This window comes from Mustela nigripes, chromosome 9, assembly GCF_022355385.1.
Source record: "Mustela nigripes isolate SB6536 chromosome 9, MUSNIG.SB6536, whole genome shotgun sequence".
NCBI lineage: Eukaryota > Metazoa > Chordata > Mammalia > Carnivora > Mustelidae > Mustela > Mustela nigripes.
This window is the reverse complement of record NC_081565.1, coordinates 1,613,497-1,632,161: the sequence shown is the minus strand read 5'-3', so window position 1 is coordinate 1,632,161 and position 18,665 is coordinate 1,613,497. Positions and strand designations below refer to the sequence as shown.

At 61.6% G+C, this 18,665-nt stretch overlaps 1 protein-coding gene across 1 annotated transcript in view; it reads right to left on the bottom strand.

Annotated features, from left to right (window-relative positions):
- UBAC1 (UBA domain containing 1) overlaps positions 1 to 18,191 on the bottom strand; it is a 19,525-nt gene extending 1,334 nt beyond the window's left edge. Inside the window, exons 1-9 of the mRNA XM_059410338.1 lie at positions 17,995 to 18,191; positions 14,302 to 14,422; positions 13,381 to 13,454; positions 9,808 to 9,915; positions 8,693 to 8,795; positions 8,275 to 8,383; positions 7,413 to 7,641; positions 4,260 to 4,346; positions 3,474 to 3,612 (exon numbers count right to left, since the gene is read on the bottom strand). Of these exons, the coding sequence (XP_059266321.1) occupies positions 3,474 to 3,612; positions 4,260 to 4,346; positions 7,413 to 7,641; positions 8,275 to 8,383; positions 8,693 to 8,795; positions 9,808 to 9,915; positions 13,381 to 13,454; positions 14,302 to 14,422; positions 17,995 to 18,132 (1,108 nt within the window). The 5' untranslated portion in view covers positions 18,133 to 18,191. The remainder of the gene's footprint in view (positions 1 to 3,473; positions 3,613 to 4,259; positions 4,347 to 7,412; positions 7,642 to 8,274; positions 8,384 to 8,692; positions 8,796 to 9,807; positions 9,916 to 13,380; positions 13,455 to 14,301; positions 14,423 to 17,994) is intronic.
- Between the last annotated feature and the right edge of the window lie 474 nt (positions 18,192 to 18,665).

The following is an 18,665-nucleotide window of genomic DNA, read 5'->3' as shown; positions in this document are numbered from 1 at the left end:
GCTGAGCAGAGAGCCCGATGCGGGGCTCGATCCCAGGACCCTGAGATCATGACCTGAGCCGAAGACAGATGCTTAACCCACTGAGCCACCCAGGCACCCTGGAGACGACTTCAAAGTAAAATCTTAATAAACGAATCAGGAAGCAGACACAAAATAAACACGTGACTGAGCAATTCCACAGCAAGAAACGAACCGTCTCGACAGTTCCACAAAAGCATCTTCCCCAGAGACCGCGGCATGAGTGGCCCTCGCCCACGGCCAGCACGCAGCCGTCACCCCACGCGCAGGGCACGGGGGCTGCTTCCTCCAGGGCCTGGTGGCTGTTCGGGGTCTCATGGGCCCGCGGCTCCACGGGAAAGGGCGCTTCCCTCGCGTTTCAGACTGACAGCCCTCCTAGCCCTCGAAATAATCCCCGCGGACCGTCCCGATCAAAAGCCTCTGAAAACCAGGCCAAGGTAGCAGAGAACCCGAAGGACACCTGGGCATCTGGGAGAACGGGAGGGAACGCGGGGTCCAGAGAGCAGAGGAGCCCACGTCCGCCTTCCTCCTGGAAGCCAAGGGCCGAACCAAAGCGTGAGGCGGGACACCACCCGGCAGGCTGCGTGGGAGCTCGGTCTTCGCAGGCCTCACATTCGAGAATTTCAGAAAGACAATTACTCAGAACCAAAGGCCGACCAAGTCCGCACGTATGACGAAGGACGGGCGTTAACACGCGAAGACCTCCAGGCCGAGCTCAGAGGCCGAGGCCGCAGCAGGAGCAGCGGATGCTCCAGGGCACGCAGGGACACGAGGCTGGCACACACAGGCGCGGACGAGAGCGGGCGGGGGCGGCCCCAAGCCAGTCACGCCGCACTCCGGCGCGCGAGCTGCCCCCGAAGCAGGAGGTACAGAGGAGGGCGGCCGGCCCACGGCCACGAGGGGAGGAGCCGTGGCAGGAACGGGAGGACAGCGCGTGCTTCACCACCCAAGGCCTCTGCACAGAATCAAGGACCAGCATCGGCTAAACTCCTCTGTGTACAACAGCAAAGCCAAAGGGCACCTGGGGACGCAATCAGGGAAGCATCCGACTCTGGTGGCTCAGGTCGTGATCTCGGGCTCGTGAGATCGAGCCCCGCGTCCGGCTCTGTGCTCAGCAGGGAGCCCACTCAGGATTCTCTCCCCTTTGCCTCCACCTGCACACACACTCCCTGTGTGTGTCTCTCTCTAAAATGAATAAACCTATGAAAATAATAAAATAGCGAAGCCAAAACGTGCAGCACAGGGGTGCACCAGCAGGACACGGGGTAAAGCGGGACAGCACGCGGGCCCGCCAGTGCTTCGGCAGGTAAGCCGGCGATGGGGCAGCGGCAGGGGGCAGAGGAGACGTCCGCCAGCTTCTGCACCCTCTCCAGCTCGTCCCAGGTGGACTACGGCCAGCGCTTAGCTCATCTGAACCGATCACGGTCAACTTAAACTCTCTTGTCAGGAAGGTGTGTGCACGAGCCTGTGTCCCGGAGGCGTGTGGGCCCAGTGGCCAGGGGAGGCTGTCCTGGGGCAGGCAGAGTGCCCGGGGCACGACACACACAGCCCCCCTGTGCTGGGCAGCTCGGGACCCCCAGAGCCGTCCATGGGCCACAGCCAGGTGGCACCTACCCTGCCCCCTTGTTTTGGAAACCTGAGGAGAGGCTCCCCGTGAGCCGGACGGTCCCAGCAGAGGGCAAAGACGTTCAGTGAAACCGCACATCCGTCGTGAGGGAACCCTCTGAGAAAAGACAAAACCAGCCGGGAGCAGAGGGCAGTCTCGGAGGCAAGCATTAGAAGAAAACCCTTCAGAAGAGGGTGTGGACCGACCCAAGGCAGCACCTTCTTTCCTCCTGTCAGGCCGGCAGGCAGCACGGGAGCTGGGGAGCCCAGCGAGGCACCCACACGTCCCGCACAGAGAAGGAAAATGCACGTACACACACGCCACCAAAGCCCGGAACTTGGGGACCCACACAAGGCCTCCCCAGCCCACACCGCACACACTCCCGGGTAGATGACCGACTTAGAGAAGGAAAGCAAACCGACAAAACTTCCAGAAACAAAATCTTCCTCACCTCAAGGCCAGACAGTTTTCCCAGATGAAACATACATGTCCAACTACATTTAAATGTGTCCCCATGACACAGCAGAAACCCCAGGAACAGAACAACATTCACGATACAAAAAAACTGATAAAGGGCCAGTGTCCAGCAGACACGAGGGGCTTTGCAGCTGCATAAAAAATGCTCCAGAGGGGACGCCTGGGTGGCTCAGTTGGTTAAGCAGCTGCCTTCGGCTCAGGTCATGATCCCAGCGTCCTGGGATCGAGTCCCACATCGGGCTCCTTGCTCCGCAGGGAGCCTGCTTCTCCCTCTGCCTCTGCCTTCCACTCCGTCTGCCTGTGCTCGCTCTCGCTCGCTCTCTCTCTGACAAATAAATAAATAAAATCTTTAAAAAAAAAAAAATGCTCCAGAGGACGACACCCAGGACGGGCCTTTCAGAGCTGAGGTCCTAGCATGGCTCCTGGAACGGGCTGGGCCTCACAGCTGTGGGAAAGGGCCAAGCTCACAGCTGTGCCCGCCTGGGCAGCAGGCGCTCTCACTGGGGGGCTGTGCACAGGGCCTGACGCACCCCTGCGGCCCCACCCACATACACCTGGCCTGGGGGCAGCAGAGTGGGGACATGCCCCGTGGCACAGTCACGCTGGGACACAGAGGCCTGCCCGGGACCCACCCTGACAGGAAGGCGGGTGCGAGGGGACGGGGCTCTGGCGACAGAGCTCTGGGGGCAGACATAGGCGGCACCGCCTCCTAGGAGCCTGAGCGATGATAAAGGTTCGCTCCCAGGGCTGGGGGGACGGGTACAGTACGGGAGGTGCCCAGAGGACCCATGGGCCTGGAACACTCCAGACATTTTTTTAATACTGTGTTTTTTTTTTAAATTTTTTCTAAAGATCTCACTTATCTGTCAGAGCAGAAGCCGGCGGAGCGGCAGGCAGGAGAGGGAGAGGCACACTGCGCGCGAAGCACAGCGCCCGACGCGGGACTCCCAGGACCCTGAGATCACGACCCAAGCCGAAGGCAGACGCCCCTTTAACTCCGTCTTCACGCAGACATGTGGCTGTTAGTCTTACTTTAAGTCCGGAAAATCCCACATGCTTCTGCACACGTGTTATGTTCCACAGACAAAATGGGGCCAGAGAAGTCCCTCACCCCAGAAGGGCCAAGGCAAACGGCTTCCACCCAGCCAGTCCAGCCTAGGGGTGCCGCCCACGCCCGCCCACGTCTGGACAAGCCACCCTGACTGGTTCGAGAGCTCGTCCGAGGCCCCCGCACACAACCGCCACCCTGCGGGCAGAGCCTGAGCGCCGGCCCCACAGTGACTCAGGCAGGAGTCACGGACACTGGTGGAGACCCCCATCACTTGTGACACCTGTGGGGTGCCACAGGCCCGCGCTAGGGAAGGCCACGTACCTAGTAATGTTTTCGGGTTAGTCAGGCCCAGCTGCACCACCGGGTTATCCAGAATGGCTTGAAAGAGAGGGCTGTCGGGGTCGATGCCCTTGTCCAGCTCCTCGGGGGACGGCTTCCGGTCTCCCAGCAGCCACTCGCACTGCAAATGCAAGAGCCGGCCCCATGAGCCCCTCCTGACCCCCCACAGCACCAGCTGCCCGCAGACCCAGGGGCTCTGACATTGGGAAGGAAAAGCCACACTGGTCTAGCCGACCCCCGCTCCGCAGCTCAGGCAAACAGTGGCGAGTCCTCGGTCCTCGGTCACTGAAGGGGGATGAGGCAGGACCCAGCCCGAGTAGTGGAAGGAGGAGGAAGAAACGCACGGAACCCAGGGCTGTGTCCCCGGGAAGGCCCGGAGCTGGCTGGTGGACAGCCGGGGCGTCCGAGTCCCCAGAGCGCAACGCCCCCTGCCAGCCACCACGCCCTCCCAGGGGAACAGGAGAACAACATTCAGAGAGAGTCTGAATGTCCGCCAGCCGCTGGTGCGTGTCGCAGAGCGGGATCTGCCTCGGGGTCACTTCAACACGCTCAGCGAACAAACACACCCGCCCTGCCAAGCACGCGCTTTCTCAGAAAGACAAAGAACATGTAAAACATTTTATGCCCTCGAACCCTCTCCTCTTGCTGCACCAGGGAATCAGACAACAGGTGGCCCGCGGGAGGAGCCGGACGCACACGGTCCCAGGCCGCGTCCCCCTCCGCCGCAAGGGCGAGGCGGCGTCCGGGCGCCCCGACGGCGGAACTCACGGCGGCGTTCTGCTGGTTGTTGTTCACCCGGAGGGCGTCCATCACTTCCTTCTCGTCGAAGCCCATCTCCATCAGCGAAATGACCGCCTGCAAGGGAAGGCAGAGACCGCTCAGAGCCCGCGCGGGCCATCTTTCACCACGGCATCCTCGCGGGGGGGCGAGGAGGTTGGCACAGGACATTGTGGGGCACAAGTCTGGTTCCCTGCGGCTTCACGGATCGCTGGAGTCTCCTGAGCGACAGACGGACCACGGCCAGCCCGAGTCCGCGCGGCCACAGACATGCCCGAAGCCTGCCTCCCGCTGCTGCGCGGGCTGGCCATGCCCACGTGAGACCCTCGTAGGCTGGACCCACGGTCTCCACGACCACACGGGAGCTCGCAGCGGACGGCCTCGTGACCCAGAATAGAAGGTATTAGGAAGAGGCCATGTAAGCAAACCCGATCTAAGTGAAGACCAAAATGGCCACATTAATATTCATTTGTGAAGAAAAAAGGTGGGAGAGAGAGTTCTTCAGGTTTTATCTTTAAAAATTGACACTAAAATTAGTTTTAAACATCTCAGGAGTATTAAGACAGAAGCTGTACCTCAAACATCTGGTGATTCTTAGAGGGAACAACCCAAGGTCATTGGGAGGTGGGGGACATGTATGTTTTCATGACAAAAATCACATAAGACACTACAGCCTTCACTTTTCTCTTGACTTTTTATCTTTTTTATTACTAATTTGAGAGCGAGCATGCAGCAGGAGTGGGGGGAGGAGCAGACTCCCCGCTGAGCAGGGAGCCCCACCCAGAACTCGATCCCGGGACCTCAGGATCACAACCTGAGCCGAATGCGGACGCCCAGCCATCGGAGCCACCCAGGAGTCCCTATTCTTGATTTTCACACAATTTTTAGAAGAGTCCACTTGGGGGGGGGGGTAAAGATTTTATCAAGTTAATTCTTTTTTTCTTTTTTAAAGATTTTACTTATTTATTTATCTGGCAGACAGAGATCACAAGTAGGCCGAGAGGCAGCAGAGAGAGAGGAGGAAGCAGGCTCCCTGCAGAGAACCCAATGTGGGGCTCGATCCCAGGACCCTGGGATCATGACCCGAGCCGAAGGCAGAGGCTTAACCCACTGAGCCACCCAGGCGCCCCAGGTTAATTCTTTAAAGATCAAATCACACTCTTGTGGGGTTCCTGTCTTCTTCCTGCCGTTGCGGCTCTACTTCTGCCAGGCGCCGGGGCGGCAGCGCTGGGCAGCAACCTGCAGAGCCCCCGTGCGCCACCCTCTGTGGGCTGGACTCAGCCGAACTAGACCGTCGAGTGTCCCAAAGAGCACCCGACAGGAAGGACGTCAGCTGCACATGGCAGTCAGGACTGACCTTCCCCGGAGCCAAACGGTCGCCGGGGAGCTGAGCTGGCAGCCTCTCCCCACACAGCCCACATCCCGTGCCTTCCTGCACGGGCTCCCACCCCCAGGGGGGCTCCACCCCTGAAAGCAGGAAGAAGGACCCACTGCGCCACAGTCGGACTCCCAAGTCACATAAGCTCGCCCAGAACCCCCCACTAAATCCAAGGACAGCGTGGCCACAGGGAGGCCATGAGCCTCTCCCCTCACTCACCCCTGCCTCAGCCCGGGAAGCGATGGCCCAGGACTTGTGCACAGTGACCACAGGGACGCCTCCCGCCTTCCTGCCAGGGGTCTGGGCACTCACCCCTGCCTTGCCCGCTGCACTTGGCTGCCCCCACCCCTGCAGCTGGCATGGAGGGTGGTGGGGGCCTGACAGCAAAAAGTCTGTTTCGGTCTCAAGCACAAACCCCGCTCTCGGACCCGGACTTCCCGGGAAGCACGCAAGCGCCGCCGACCTTATAGACTCTTCTCTCCAACGGCGTAGGACCAAAGGCTGGATGAGCCTCGACAGCCCTTTCTAGTAGTAATCACAGAACGTCTACTGCCAAGAGGCCACAGGAAGGCCCAGCAGAAATGCACGTCTCAGGAGAACGGTGCGTCGAGACAGCAGCGGTGGTCCCCACATGCCAGGGCTAGGCTGGCGGGCCGGACGAGGATGACGCAAAAGCGCCCTCAGGGGATGCCCAGAGCCCCAAGGCAGAGCACAAACCGCCCCCAAGAGCGCGGCTGCCCGTTCCACAGGGCTTGGCCCAGCACACCCCCCGGACTCCAGAAAAACCTGCTCCAGCTCAACAGAAACGCTGCCGCATGCACAGCTGAGCTCACCGGAAAGCCAAGAGCAGCAAACTTGTGGGACAGCGGGGCTGCCGTGGCAGGTGGCAAGAGCGGTCAGCATGGCCTGGGGGACAGGACGTGGGCCATGGGGCCCTACGAGGTGAGCAGCTGGAGCTTAAAACTAGGACCCTGCGAAGGGTCTACACCCCTCGAGCCGCAGCTATGCCAAAACGGTGGCCTGGCAGCCCTGCCTTCGTGCTAACACGGAAGCGGGCCCCTGGCAGGAGGTGCCGCTCAGCCCAGGGAAACAGCCTCAGAACGACCCGCGGCGGGCAGCCCACAGACCGGCCACCTGGGAGTCCCTGGAAACACAAGCCTGCAGGTAGGTGAGCCCGCCCGGACGGCACGGGGCTCCCCGCAGAAGCAGACGTGTGGACTCAGAGCCCTAACAGCCAAAGCCCACAGATCTGTAACCAGAAAGAAAAACGCAGGCTTAAAGCACCAGACGCGTCCCAGGGAAAACCAAAAGCCCAGCAGAGAAACAGAGCAGTGCAGAGCAGCAGAGAACAGAACAGTAGCCACAAAAGCATTAAGAACAGGACGACGGCAAAAGAGCAGCCTGAACCCATGGCAACGTCGCCCCCAAGTACAACCAGCGCCGGGCGGGCCCCGGGACCTTTGATCCTGCAGACGCCCCGGTTCCCAGATGGCCGGCGGCTGCCCGGACTCCCTCCCCCCTCTGGGCGGCGTCCTGGCCCAAGCCCGTGGCTTGCCAATATCGACAACATAAACGAAGCCCTGCTGTAGCTCTCAGGAGATGACAAACGTCTCGGCAAACTACTTGGAGAAGAAACACCCACCGGGATCCATGTGGGGACAACTTAAAACTGAATTTGGGCCCGTCTACGAGCCCCTCACTGAGCTCCACTCCCGTGCGGAGGAAGAGCAACCCCGCCTGGCCACCCCCGGCCCTGGAACACATACCCGAGCGTCAGCCCGAAACTCCCTTTTCCTCCGGATCTTCTTGAAGATCTCCGTTAGCTCGTCTCTGGGCTCTTCGTCTCCTGTGCTCGCCCCAGCAGCCTCCGGGGAGGCCTCGGGGGCAGCCTCGGCCTGTGCCCCTTCCGGCGAGGCCTGGCCTGGGAGAGGCGCGTCAACCGTCGGGTCCTCCGCGTGCTCGATCAGCCACTCCATGGCCTGAGGTACCGACATGCTGAAAGGCCACAGGAGACTCTTTCCAGCACCCCCAGGCCTGTCAGAGGGCCTCGAGCCTCCCTGACATCCCCAGGGAAAGCCTCTCTGATAGCCAAAGTCAGGCGTCTCAGTACAGAAGGGTCTGGAGCTCTGGGCCCTGCCCCAAACGACCCCAAGACCCTGGCAAGAGCGCAGAAACCCAAGCACTAAGCCCAGAGAACGAACCCGTGAGGTACACAAGAACCAAGGCCCAAGGCAAAAAGGAGCAGAGCCCGTGGAGTACAAGTCGTGCACTTCGGGTCCAAGTGTAGGCACGGAAGCGAGCAGCTGCGGCCCGGCGAGCCTGGGGGGCTGCCGGGGGGACACGGCACGCACCGCCGGCTGCCACGTCGCTGACACACCAGGCTCCCACGTGGTGCCTACAATGGGCCCGGGGAGGACTGCAGTTCAGCCTAGCCACAGTGCGCTCCCGGCAAGGGCCATGGTCCCGAGACGCCCCACCGAGTCACTCCTGGGACGCACACTGAAACGTCTCACTTTAAAAACTCACATCTACTGTACACGGTTCAACCTAAGACTCGGGGACGGAGGAAGTCGCCCCAGGGGAGCCCCACAGCATCGGCAGCAAGGGAAGGAGGCGGCCCGGACGTACTGGTTCAGCCGAAGGGCCTTGGCGGCCCTGGTCTCCGGGAAGCCCATCTCCGTGAGCTGCCGCAGGGCGGCCTCGTCCACTCTGCCATCCTCCTCCTCGTCCAACATCGCTGCGGGCGAGAGACGGGGCCACCTGTGAGGGCCAGGCCAGTGCGAGGGCTGTCCCCCAGCCCGGAGCCCGAGGGGCCCACCTGCAGGCCAAGCCCCCCGGAAACACAGCACGTGGACATGGAGCCCTCGGCCAGTAGGCGGAGCAGGAGCCCCGCGGCCACGGGAAGCACAAGCAGAGCCGGCGCTCCCGATACTGACGCGGGGATCGTGAGGAGTGCGAACGGGACCGTGGGGCGGACACAGCCGCCGGGGTGGGGGCACGCCGTGGGGTCTGAACGCAGGATCCGGGCCCCGGGCTGCGCGCATACCATTGGCCTTCTTAAACAGTTCAACCGCGTCCGGGTTCAGCGCCAACAACTTCTGCGCCACCTCGATGAGCGACACCAGGATCTTCCGGAGTTCTGTCTGGAACTGCGGGGGAAGAAAAGACTCTGACTTCTCCAAGTGCCCCAGAGACCTGCCCAGATGGGCGACCGCACTCCTGGGCCTACAACTCCGTCCCCGGGCATCCCAACCACGCCACTCTCGGTTCCGGAGTGTGGAGACGGACGGAGAGGAGGTGGGTGAGGCCACAGGGTGGCAGGAGGGCTGTGTGCCTGGCGGGGAGGAGCGGCCTCGCGGGCTGTGTGCATGGCTTCTCAGCTGGCGACCCAGAGAAACATCTGGAGACACGGCCCAGCCCTCTGGCCAACGTGGAGAGCACAAGCCCGCTACGTAAGCAGAAGAGATCAGCCTGACTGGATGGGCTTCCCAGAGCCGGACTTCCGATTCTCACCCGGCCAGAGGCCAGTTGGCACAGCAGCATCGGCGGCAGCCGGCTGGCCCCCGCCGAGGAAGGCGGCCACTGGGAACGCATTCAGAAACCCCGACAGACGGTCCCCAGCCCCACTGGCGAGACGGGGATCAGCCACCCCTTTCCCACAACAGGCCTCAGACAGCCACTGAGCGCCCCTGCTGGGGCAATCCTGCACACAGCCCGGGCTGTGGTCAGAGCCCGACGCCCTGCTCGGCAGGGCACCCTCTGCTGCTCCAATGAGCAGGGCTCGTGGCAGTGCTCTCGGATGAGATGGCCATGCCGTCCTAGCTGTGCAGCGTGGGCGTAACCCCAATTCTCGGAGGGTCCACGGGGCACTGGACACACAGTGTATTTAGCCTAGAACTTTCCAATCCAAAATAACTAACACTCCGGACTTCTAGCTACAAATTTTTGGCAAATTAGAGCAAAACCCTAATATTCTCCCAGTGGGATCAGTCTTGGTCCTGCCTTCCGATGTCTTCAAACCTTCTGTTTTGGAATAACTTTCGGTTATACCCAGGGCTCCTGCCTGCCCTCTCCCCCGGCTTCCCAAAGCACCGCCGAGAAGCCGTGCGGCCCTCACGCAGGCGTGACGGGCCCGCGGTGCAGCCCACAGTGAGCACTCACGTCTCTGATGTTGGTCTGGACCTCGGCCCGGTCCATGTTGTGGGGCGGCACGCTGGCGGTGGCTCGGTAGATGGCCTCCCTGTCGGGGGCTTTCTGCTCTTGTTTCTTCTGCGGAGAAGAGTAATCAGAAAGTCGGAAGTGAGGACGAGCACCGTGACGGGCAAGGCCGTGTGAGCCAAACGCACAGGGAGAGAAGCACTCTCATCGGCAGCAGAGGGTCCCTGTGGGTTCGGCGCTCACTTGGGACACAATTCCTGCCTGTTGTGCCAGAGGGTGGCAGGGCCGAAGAGAAGATGCAACGGTCCCCTGCAGCCACAGAGAGAGCATCCCACGTGAGCTGTGGCCGTGCGGGGCCAGGAGCACGCACGCACCCCGCCTGCGTCCGGAAGCCCTCGCAGCAGCATGTCCGGACTGGACTATGAGGACTCCGAGACCGAGAACGGGAGAAATGCAGACCATCAACCCAGACAGAAACAGGGCTCAGCAGAGCGCACAGAGAAGCCCGACCAGAAACAAGGCCCGGCCAACTCCAAGCCAACACCACAGTCCGAAGGAAGCCCGCCGGGCTTGGAGCGAGCAGCCAGACCCGAGAACAGGGCTCCTCCACCGCCCTGCTCAGCCAGCAACCGCCTGGGGGAGCAGACGTGGGGAGCCCCGAGCCAGGGAGCCTGGGCTCAGCAGCAATAAAAGGCGGTACCATGCTAATCCTCGCCAATGAGACCCAACCCCGGCCCCCACCGCGTCAGGGACACGAAGCAGGAGACCTTCCGCTGTGGGGCGGGGGAGCCCAGGGCTGGGTCTGCCCCACAGGGAAGCCCGGTGGCAGGTACACCCCACCGGGCACAGAGAGCAGCTGGTGAGCCCCCATGCCTCTGACTGGGAAGGCGGCCCAGGAAGGCCGGGGGTGGGCGGGAAGCCTCCACCGCAAAAGACAGAGACCGAGACAAGAAGCGAAAAAGGAGAGAAGCCGGGAAAAGAGAACCAGAGGAAGAGCACTGCGTGACGGAAACCGCGAGGGAGACGGGGTGCGACCACCGGAGGCCACGTCCCCACGGGAGACGCACACTGTCACGGCCAGATCAACAGGCCGCAGCGGGCAGAGGACAACATCCAGGAAGTCGCCCTGAAGGCAGGTCCAGCATCCAACCAACAGCAACGCCAGAGGGAAGAGAAAATGACGGGAGGGCATTCTCCGAAAACAATCCAGGGAAGCTTTCAGAGCAAACACACACGGGTCTCCAGACACCACATGCCACACGCAGCAGACGCCGAAGTCGTGAAGTCCCAATGCCCTCAACAGCCTCTCCACCCGCGGAGAGACCCCGGACAGAATGCAGCATGCACAGGAGACGAGTCAGGCCCAGCCAGTGCCGGCCGCGTGGCCACCCTGGGAACAGGGACCATGGCCTTCTCCGTGTGTGCACGTAGCTGGCCCTCCCCAGCAGCCCCTCGACGCTGCAGTACAAGGGCCTCAAGACTCCCTGACCTTTCTAGAGGCCGGAGAAAACCAGGCGCCACCAGACCAAGGGACAGTCAACAGCACGACACTGGATCCTGCAGGCAGAGTTCGAAGATGGCCCTAAGAGCCCACTCCTGGCAAAGATGCCTGCACGATGCCAGAGCCCATGAACAGGATAGCCGCTCCCTGCGGTGAGGTCACACTGTGCCACAGCCAACCTGAAGCAAAAGAAATGACCCACCTTGGGAGGCCTGACCTAAGCAGGTAAGCCCTGAAAAAGGAGGGGGTTCTTTCTGGCCGGAGATTCAACACGTGAGAAATTCTGTTGCTGGTTCCAGAGATGCAGGCCCCTTGTGCCGAGAGAAAGTCCCCCCCAACCTGGGCTGCCAGAGGAAGGAAACGGGGCCTGGCCTTCAGCCATACGCACTGCCAACCGCCTGAAGGATCTGGAAGCAGACCCTTCCCCAGAGCCTCCCCGGAGGAACGCAGACCAGCCACACCTTGATTTGAACCCAACGCCCAGGGCCCAGCCGAGCCCACCCAGACTGCAGGTCTGCAGGTCAGACCAGGAGCTGTGTGCAGTTCTAGGCCGGTGTGTCCATGGTACTGTGACAGGGGGCAACAGGAAGTGTCCAGATACAGCAGGTTCAGAAGCTCTAACACAGGGTGAGGCGAGAAGGCCACGCTGCACGACAGTCCTGGAGACCCGTGAGGCAGAGGGATGTGGCTGGAAGAGCTGGAAGGACATCTCCAGGACAGCAGGGACCGGCAGACGGCCTTGTACATAGGACCCTGCTTTCCGAAGGATCTATCAGTCCCGGCAAAGAATCTGAAAGCTTAGCGATACGCCTGCAGAAAACACATCGCTGAGGCAATCGCTGAGGCAATCGCTGACTCCGGGAGAAACGAAGTTGCATTAATAAAGATAAAATAATCCAAGAACCCCTCGCTCCTGACGGAAAACAGCGCGTGCACGCTAACCCCGATGGAAGCCCTGAGACCTTCAACCTGTGTCAGGATCTAATCCTCCAAACATCAAGGAGCCCAAAAACCAGAAAATGATATTCTGAGAAATACTCAATTCTGCGTGTGGTTTTGAAATCAGAAGAATTACTGGGGGATGGGGAAAGAGCTCCAAGAGGTCGCCTTCAGGGCGCGTGACGCTGGTGGGAGGAGGACGCTTTCCTTAAGAAACCAGCTACGTGATCTGACTTTAGAAACGCAGGTTACTTTCCCTTAAAATTAAGACTAATTCTCAAAAATAGGCACTAATGTCGTATGTTTCACTTTGTAAATACGCGCACAGAAAAGGTGACCCACCAAGTGAGGTCCGTGGGTTGCTGCGAGGCACCCAGAGGTGCAGGGGCGGTGGAAACCCTGCTGTCTACACTGGTCACCCAGGGCGAACACTGTAACCTGAGAAGCGCGGGCGGCTCTCAGGGCGCGGCAGGGCAGGCCCAGATCTGTCTCCTAGAGATGGGGTGAGCTGCTGGCTCGTGGGCGAGCGGGCTCCAGCCAGGTGCGGCCACAGATAAGAAGGGCACACGAAGCCCAGGGCCACCGGCCCCGCAGCAGGCCCTCAGATAGCTCAGCCCGCTAGCAGCGCAGGGCCCAGCCCACGGAGTCCGGTCTGCTTTCTTGGGGACTGAGCACTCTCCTGAGCATTTCAAAGCACAAACAAGAAACTCCACCCAAGAGAAACAAAGGAAAACCGTGAAATCAGCACGGCTGCCCGCTCGAACGGCACGGCTTTGCACCGGGCATGGTGTGAGGCCTGCCTGGCCCTTCCCTGCGCATGCGCCTGCCCTCCTGGGAGAGGGGCCCGAGTGTGCCACTCGCCACCCCTTTCCTGCGCTCCTTCTCCATGTCCTGTGGGCACAGGCCTCGCCCAATGAGAGGCAGGCCTGACAGCGTCTCCGGAGTTGCACAGACCCCGAGACCATACTGGCCGCCGGACCAGCAACCGGGAGAGGCTCGGCCACGACAGGAGACCCCCAGTGGTTGACTGTCGGCCTGCTGGGGTCTGGGAATGACTCATTCCCAGAACGTTTCTTTCTCACAGGCTGGAGGCTGGAGACTAACCAAGACTTCCAGTTCCACACTCAGAAACTCACCTTTTCTTCTGCCGAGACGTCAGCCATCTTAGGAAGTGGAGTCGGAGCACGTTTCTTTATCAACAACAAGACATCTAGGGAGATAAAACGCCGTCAAGCTGGTTACCGATCTCTTCCATAAGATGGCAAAACGGGTGCCAGAGGAGCAAGGGTTCTCCCAGGTGCGCCCAGGCCCAGAGCCCACGCACACCCGTGCCTCCCCGCCTTCCTGCCCATGTACAGGGGCGCGGCAAGAACCTGGCCGTGGGTCACACAGGTGGCCGGTGGCCGAGGAGACACACACAGCACAGCCCTGAGAACCGTGCAAACAACTGGAAGAGAACCCGCAAAATGTCCTCATTCCCACAGGCACGGGGTCCTGAGGCTGGAGAGCTGGGGCCAACCCTCAGAGCGAACCGCCTGCCCGTGCGCTGGACCGCGCCGGCGGGGGTTATAAACAGCGTGTTCAGGAGAATCCCTGAACTGAAATCACCCTTTGAATGACAAACACAAAACTACAAGCTTCTCCCCAGCGCCTCCCGACACAAACTCGAAGCAAGGGAACGGGTGTGCACGGAGTCAGAGTGTCTTCCGAGGGCATCGGATACAACGGCCGTGACTGGACTTTCCCGCCCCAGAAGGAAGCCAGCAGCAGCTCCCGAGGCCCTGGTCCTGCTCTGACACAGAGTTACAAACACAGCTCACATCTGGCTTCTCAGATGGATGCTGCTTGTCCAATTTCGGTGCGCTCTGTTTTTCACAAACGGCCCATAATGCACACTTTGTTTCAACAAAGGAAGAATAAAAGCATCTCAGCTGACCCAGTTTCCCCGCTCGGCCCCAGCCTGGAACACAGACTTGGATGCCAAGGGCGCCTCTGCCTCTTGCTCCCCCACTCCCAGCTGTGCCGAGGCTCCCACCGCTGCCCCGCGAGGCCCCTACCTTGGTCTTGGACGTTCTCTTCCAAGATTGTTTTGGCATCGCTCAGCACCCTCTCCGAAGCAGCATGTATCAATTTGTGATGGGTCACGCTTTTGGGGTCTTCCAAGCTCCCATGGGCACACTGGGGGGGGGGATCATATATTTAAAGACAAAATAAATCATAACCGTAGTGATACTAGGACCTGACACCCTGAGCCACACCAGGCGTCTATTGGTCACCAGCTAGAAAATGAAGGCACAGACCAAGTCAAAGACCCCCCCCCCCCCATGAATGGTGGAAGGCAGACAAAATGCCATAACATCTGATCCCTCCGGGCAGTGATCTGTCCACCGACCAGCTAAGTCGTCCTGAAATAGGCGCCCAGCCTGACACAGAACACCCTGCTGCTAGAAGCGACCTGAATCGCTTCCTTCGTCCAGAAGGATCCAGAGAGTCATCTAAAAATGAAAAGAGCAGAGCCACTGTTCCCTGAAAGATCGAGGTATGATTTGTGCACCTTTTCTCTCTTCCGGATGGGTGAAGGGGCTGAGAGAAAGCAGAGAGAGAAGCTGGTCCACGAGAGCCAGAACTAGGGGCCGGACCGCTTCACCACCTGCGCGAGCCCGAGGGCAACCAGCCTCTGTGTGGCCCCTGCTTCACCAAGTGACCACCACATGGACCTTGAAGCTGCGGGAGCCGCTGGCAGGCCCCTCCTGGGCGTTCAAAGGGGGTGGGCTGGCACACAGCTACAGCTCACAGGACCCCAGACCGCAGCACTGGGGCGGGGGGCGCGGACATCCAGGCCGGAGGGGGCTGCAGCGACATCCGGACCGTGAAAGCTTCGGGGCGCTGCCGCACACTCACATAAACTGGCCGGGCTGAAGGGGGCGGAGGTGGAGCCCAGCCCACAGGAAGATGCACTCCTACCACTTACGACAGCAGACACCAACCCCCTCGCTCGCCTTGAATTCAACACTGGCTCTGCTCCAGAAGTACTGGATGTGCTTCTTCTAACCCTGAAATCTGCAGGCTAGTGGACTCAACACATTCCGAATACAGTCTCGGAACAACCATTTTCCAAAACCACCTTCATCTGGCCCCCAACACCACCAGCGTGAGGCGTGCTGGCAGCGTGCCAGGGGCACAGCACAGGCTGAGTCACCCGTACTGCGCGATTCCTTCACTCTGGGTCTTTGTCCTCAGCAGAAGCCCTCGGAGCAAGTGAGCTAGGGCAGCCAGAGAGCCCCATAAGAACCCAATGCCCGGGCAGGGAGGCCGTGACACCTCCTGAGCCTGCCTCCTCCCCAGGAGAGCCAAGAGGGGGCTCCCACACCTGACATCCTGTGTCATCCCAAGACGCACTATCATGGGACCTAAGAAACACGAACAGCCTGGGGCGCCAGGATAGCTTAGGTCATGATCCTGGGGTCCTGGGATCGAGCCCCGCAGCGGGCTCCCTGCTGGAGAGGAGTCTGCTTCTCCCTCTGCCTCTGCCCCTCCTCCCTGCCCATGTGCTTGCTCTCTCTCAAATAAATAAAATCTTAAAAGAAAAAAAAGAAAGAAAGAAGAAACATTAACAGCCATATGGACAGGAACCGTATCCTGTCGTGGCAATTTCATGAAAGATCTCAATCAACATTAAACCCCAAAAAAGAGCAAACCAAGAGTAGCACCCCAGCTCCCCTAGAGATTTTTTTTTTTTTAGGATTTTATTTATGTATTTGTAAGAGAGATAGAGAAAGAGGGCACGCACACAAGTAGGCAGAGAGGCGGGCAGAGGCAGAAGGAGAAGCAGGCTCCCTGCTGAGCAAGGAGTCGATGCAGGACTCGATCCCAGGACCCTGGGATCATGACCTGAGCCAAAGGCAGTGGCTTAACCCACTGAGCCCCACAGGGGCCCTTCTTCAAGAGTTCCTCAATGAGAAAGCACTACACTCCCAACAGTGTGGACCCCCACTGTCCCCTCCATGGGCAGGGCTCCGCCTGAGCCCGCACCAGAACACAGTGGGAAGGAGACAGACGCTCAAGCCCAGGCCGAGCCTCGCTGCCCGCAGCGACAAGACATTCAGGGAACGGTTTCGGGGGGACACTCGAGGCTACAACTTGAGAATGCTCTCTCCTAACTAACGCATCCTGGCTGGCTCGAGAGGCAGCACACCCTGCCTGCGGAACAGGACGGGCTCGGAGGTGGGAGGACTTTCTGAGAACGCAGCTCCCGGGGCCCGGGATTTGTACCGTTCCTCCACCACAGAGTGGCATAAAATCTCAATGCAAAGTAGAAGAGTGCCAGAAAAATCCCAGACGACACACCTCACTCCCGGCTGGGATAATAAATATCAGGTACATAATAATTAGCATCTCACTCCAATTGGCTGCCTAATGACCGTCAAGAGCTCCGGAGATCCATCAGCTCCCGTTTCCGGGTCCCCTTCACGAAACAGCATCAGGATGGCTCCGCAGTGAATTAGCTGAACGCAATCCCCATTCACCCCCGACTTCTCCCTCCCCAACTCAGCAGGTGGCCTGCCATGTCCACGCAGTCCTGGACTCTCAATCCTCCCCACGTGCCCCATGAATCCACACGCTTGTTTGGGGCGCACTGGGGGTCCGGCCCTGCACCCGAGAACACAGGCCCAGCCCTCGGGGAGCTGGGAGGGGACACAGCATCTCAGGGAGGCTGTTGTTAAAACGCTCAGCGCTACACAAACACGGTGAAGGCTCTCCCAGCCTGGCCGGTCCGGGAGCCCCAGCCTGCTGGCTGAGTGCTGTCCTGGGGTTCACGGCAAAAGCACCCGGCAGGAGAAAGGACGGCATGCCTGCCGGGGGCTGCCAGCCCAGAGCCCCCTCCGCCCAGGGCCCCCTCCTCCTCCGTGAGAGTCACCCACGTCCAGCGTGTTCCAGAAGAGGGCTCACTGGTAACCAGAGCGCTCCCTGGCCTGCCCTGGACAGTTACTGGTGCCTCCGGAGCCCTTAGGCGGACAACCCAGAGCTGGGCAGCGTGGGCATGTCGCTCCGCAGCGGTCATCGCTCGGAAGGGCTGAGCTCCGCTCTGACAGGGCTCCGTCCTGCCCAGCACCGTCTCCCCGACGGCCAGAGCGGGGCAGGCGGCCGGCAGGGGGAGGCGCGCAGAGGGAAAGCCGCCCAGGACTCGTTCCAGACGTGAGCAACCCGAGGAGCCCGCCGGGCCAGCAGCACGCACGCGACTGCGCCGGGAACACCGTCTCCCAGCGCCGCGGTCCTGCCCCGGGCCCTGCCCACGAGTCCGTGTAAAGGCCTCGGGCAGGCAGGGCTCAGGGGCAGCCCGGCCCGCGGCGGTTCGGCGGCAGGAGCGGCCAGAGCCGGCGCTGGCCCACAGGCCGGCCCGCAGGGAAGGGAAGGGAAGGGAAGGGAAGGGAAGGGAAGGGAAGGGAAGGGGAGGGGAGGGAAGGGGAGGGACGTCTCCACGGCGCGGCCCCTTCCCCGGGCACCGGGCACCGCTCCCGGGGCCTCACCCCAAGGGCAAGCACGCCCAGCTGCCGGGAAACCAGAAGGGCCTGCCGGGCGCGGCGACGTCGCGTCCCCTGCCTCAGTGTCCCGCCTGCCCCCGGCTCCTCGGGCTGCCGCGGGACTTCAACGACCCGCGCCGGGCGGGGGCGCGTCCGGAGGGCGGCGGGGCGGGGGCGGCGGGGCGGGGCCGGGGCCGGGGCCGGGGCACGGGGCCGCGGCGGCCTTACGTGCTTGAGGCAGCGCTCCTTGAGCTTCTCCACCGCCGTGTCCTCGGTCGCCTCCTCCAGCCACTCGGCGCCGTCGGACGCGCAGATGTGCAGCCGCAGCACCTTGCCCGCGAAGATCTTCTCCTCCTGCACGAACATCGCGCCGCCGCCGCCGCCGCCGGCCTGCGCCCGCCGCCCGGGCCGTGAAGGTCACCGGGGCGGGGCCAGGCCGCCCGCGCGCTCGCTCGCCGGCCGCCGCCGCCCCGCCCCGGCTCCCCTCGGCCGGCCGCCCGTCACTGGCCGCGGGCCCAGCGGTCGCCTCGCTCCCGCCGCCGGGCCGCCGGGGGGCGCGCTGGCTGCGCCGCGACGGAAGTGCGTCACAGCGCGCGCCCGGAGCATGCCGGGAGATGTGGTTCTCCGGCGGCCTCGGCGCGCCCGCCCCGTCCCCCGAGCCGGAAGTATGTCACAGGGCGCTCCCGGGGCATGCCGGGAACTGTCGTTCTGGCGCTGCTAGGTCTCTCCAGCCCCGGCCTGCGCTTTGTGGCTTTCGGCCGTGGCCCGCGCGACCCTTGAGTCCCGCGGTCCGTTCTGAGATGGGCTCTCGGTGTAGAGAACACAGCCAGTCCCCGGGACTGCGGAGGGAAGAGCGGCGGAAGACACGCCACACTGTCTTTACGCAGACGGCATCGTTT